We start from the raw sequence: 2,845 nt of genomic DNA, 5'->3' as shown, positions 1-2,845 counted from the left end.
GCTCCCTGTCTGATCTGCTCCCTGTATGTGCTCCTTGTCTGATAGGCTCCCTGTATGTGCTCCCTGTCTGATATGCTCCCTGTATGTGAGCATTGCAAAGCCGCCCACAAGGCAACCTCTCGGGAATTACGTCACGCAACAAAGTACCATAGTATTGTGTGCAAAGTGCCAGTCCATTTAAGTACACGCTAAATGATCCCATGAAAAACAGTGAAAACCGGACATTTTTATGAATTTATAAAGAAAAAACCTGTACGCCCACACAGTAAGTAAAAAGTGGATATGTCCGGGCAAAAACAAAAGCATCTTTAAAGGCGTGACGGTGGCTGACATCTGCGCAGTGGCTTCCTGGCCATCCTCGTCCCCGTTCATCCGTTTTTATCTGCGCGATGTGTCCGAGTCCTCCATGACTCACTCAACCTTATCCACACTTGGCGGCAAATTACGTGCTGTTGGATTTGTTTGTTGCTGTCCCCATTCTCTTGCACTTCAGTGGCTGTGAGGACTTCATGTTTTTTGCAGCTATTAGTTGTGACATTAATATTTTGTCACTATAAAGCACTTCACAACCTACATGACATGGGTCTTACAATCAGTAATAGTAAATGACTATTCATTATCATGACCGGTTTTGTTATCAAATAAATAATTAAAACTTGTTAAGCGTCAATAGGAAGAAGAACTAGTCTATGTTCTGCTTATGCTTATGAACCTTGTGTTGCAGCCCTTGATCCAATAGCAACAGCTCTTTGAGGGCAAAGCCTATAAGAAATAGAACATTAGTTATGTATTGTAACTCCAGATTCTCAGTATAGGCATAGCACTCTAAGATTCAGGCCACCTGCTTCACCAGTGTTGGCTGAAGAAAAGTGCTGATGTTGGGAACAGCTGTATGGTCGCGCAGCTGTGATATACACTAACTGTGGACGGAATAGAGGCCTGTGCAGGGCACAAGAAATCTTCACAACTGTGCATGTACTAAGGGATAAACCCAATAGCAACAGCTCTTAGAGGGCTATGTCTTTCTGACAGAACGCACTTAGCATTGGCTCCCCGCATTGGCTGCCCTCTCCCTTCCCTGGAAGAACTTCAAAGCTCCTGCGGCCTCAAAACGGCCAAAACCATCCTACAGGACTCATCACACCCCAGTCACAAACTGTTCAAACTGCTGCGGTCAGACAGGAGATACAGGTCCATGAAAACGAGAACAAAAATACTACAAAACAGTTTTTATCCAATATAATATAAGTGCTGCTAAAGTATAGTTCCCACCACTGATCTATGTCAACAGGACTATGTGCAATTTTAAATTAAAAATATTATTTTTATTAAATATATTCTATTGTATTGTATACTCATAAATATGTATCCAGGGCACAAAACAAAAATATGAACTAAGTCTCAATGGGTCTTGTCTGGCTAAATAAAAAGTTAAATTAACTACAAAATAATGCATTTTTACACATACAGTATCTTATCGGTTTTCAGAGTAAATCCTACATAACTTACGGTTCTCTCCTTTAGAAACACAGTGCAGCAGCTGATATAGCCTCCACCCTGTCAGAGGACCAGGTTCCTGAAGCCTTCCTGGTGATGCTGCTCATCCAGTTCAGCACCATGATCATTGACAGAGCCTTGTATCTGCGCAAGGCTGTCTTGGGAAAACTCATCTTCCAGGTTCATTTGATGTATTCACATTGTTACCATTTATGTATCCATCTGTTTAGTTCCACATTTTCCCTTTGAAGAAGTCAATAAGTCAGAAATTGGTGGACCGTGTTTTTTTTGTCATTCACCATCCCAAATTATATCAGACACCAATTAGTGGATTTCCATGCCTGTGTTTCAGCATTCTTTGCAAATTTACTTCTTAAAAATGTTAATCTGTGACACCATGTAACTAGATGGCATTTAGACCAAGGCCAACAGTGGACTGCAATATTTGTTAGGATGACTAGATTTGACTTGCTCTACTAATGTGCTTCTCTGCATTCTTAATATTTATCTTTTTTTACCTTACACCTTTCCTATTCTCCTCCTGTTGTTTCTTCCTTTTAGGTGATCCTTGTGTTTGGAATCCACCTGTGGATGTTCTTCATCCTGCCTGCTGTCACTGAAAGGTGAAGTCAAATCAAATCATGTATTTATTGTATTATTAGAGTCCATTGGTTATCACTGAATCACAGAGCATGAATTACAATTTGGGTTAGGGTTAGTCTTGGTAAAATATTAGAGTAAAAACGCATCATTCTGGCTTTTGGACAGACATAGCAAATCATTTTCATGTGTTTTGGGAATGCACTGGGATGCATCATTATTGGACGACAATATGAATGGAAAAAGTTCTGGAACTTGAGATTCACTTTTGCTTTCAGGTCCTTTATTTGGGTAAAAAACCACACCAGCTTTTAGGCTCTTCTACACTGTACATATTCAAGTCAATGCTCGTTGCAAGTAAAAGAGCGATTACTTAAAAAAGGCTAAATCAGGGGGCACCCACACTAGCAGACTTGTTCAATGTGATCCACGAACTTTTTTGCATTGAAAAACTATTACTGAGACTGAAGATGGACATATTTGATAGATGTTGGAAAGGATGGATTGATTTTACATTCATTCATTTGATCAGATTTCAGGAAAGAATGATAGATCTACTGTAACATAACCCCCACTGCTCCTTTGCCATATACCCTTTTCCCTTGCTTTCTTTTTTCTACTTTGTATGAATAATTTGAACTTTATTATATTAATTGTTTAAAAATATATATATGTATATATACATATAGTACATATAATATATGTAACTCTATCTAGTTATAGATAGATAGATAGATAGATAGATAGA

General features: G+C 38.9%; 1 protein-coding gene across 3 annotated transcripts in view; it reads left to right on the top strand.

The window, feature by feature from the left end:
* Window positions 1-2,845, top strand: part of piezo1 (piezo type mechanosensitive ion channel component 1 (Er blood group)) — a 134,191-nt gene that overhangs the window by 104,549 nt on the left and 26,797 nt on the right. For all 3 annotated transcript variants that reach the window (XM_032527470.1, XM_032527469.1, XM_032527468.1), the window contains exons 43-44: window positions 1,525-1,677; window positions 2,059-2,120. In XM_032527470.1, the coding sequence (XP_032383361.1) occupies window positions 1,525-1,677; window positions 2,059-2,120 (215 nt within the window). The remainder of the gene's footprint in view (window positions 1-1,524; window positions 1,678-2,058; window positions 2,121-2,845) is intronic.

Source organism: Etheostoma spectabile, chromosome 10, assembly GCF_008692095.1.
Source record: "Etheostoma spectabile isolate EspeVRDwgs_2016 chromosome 10, UIUC_Espe_1.0, whole genome shotgun sequence".
Lineage (NCBI taxonomy): Eukaryota > Metazoa > Chordata > Actinopteri > Perciformes > Percidae > Etheostoma > Etheostoma spectabile.
The sequence above is the reverse complement of the archived record's forward strand: the minus strand, read 5'-3'. Positions and strand labels throughout refer to the sequence as shown.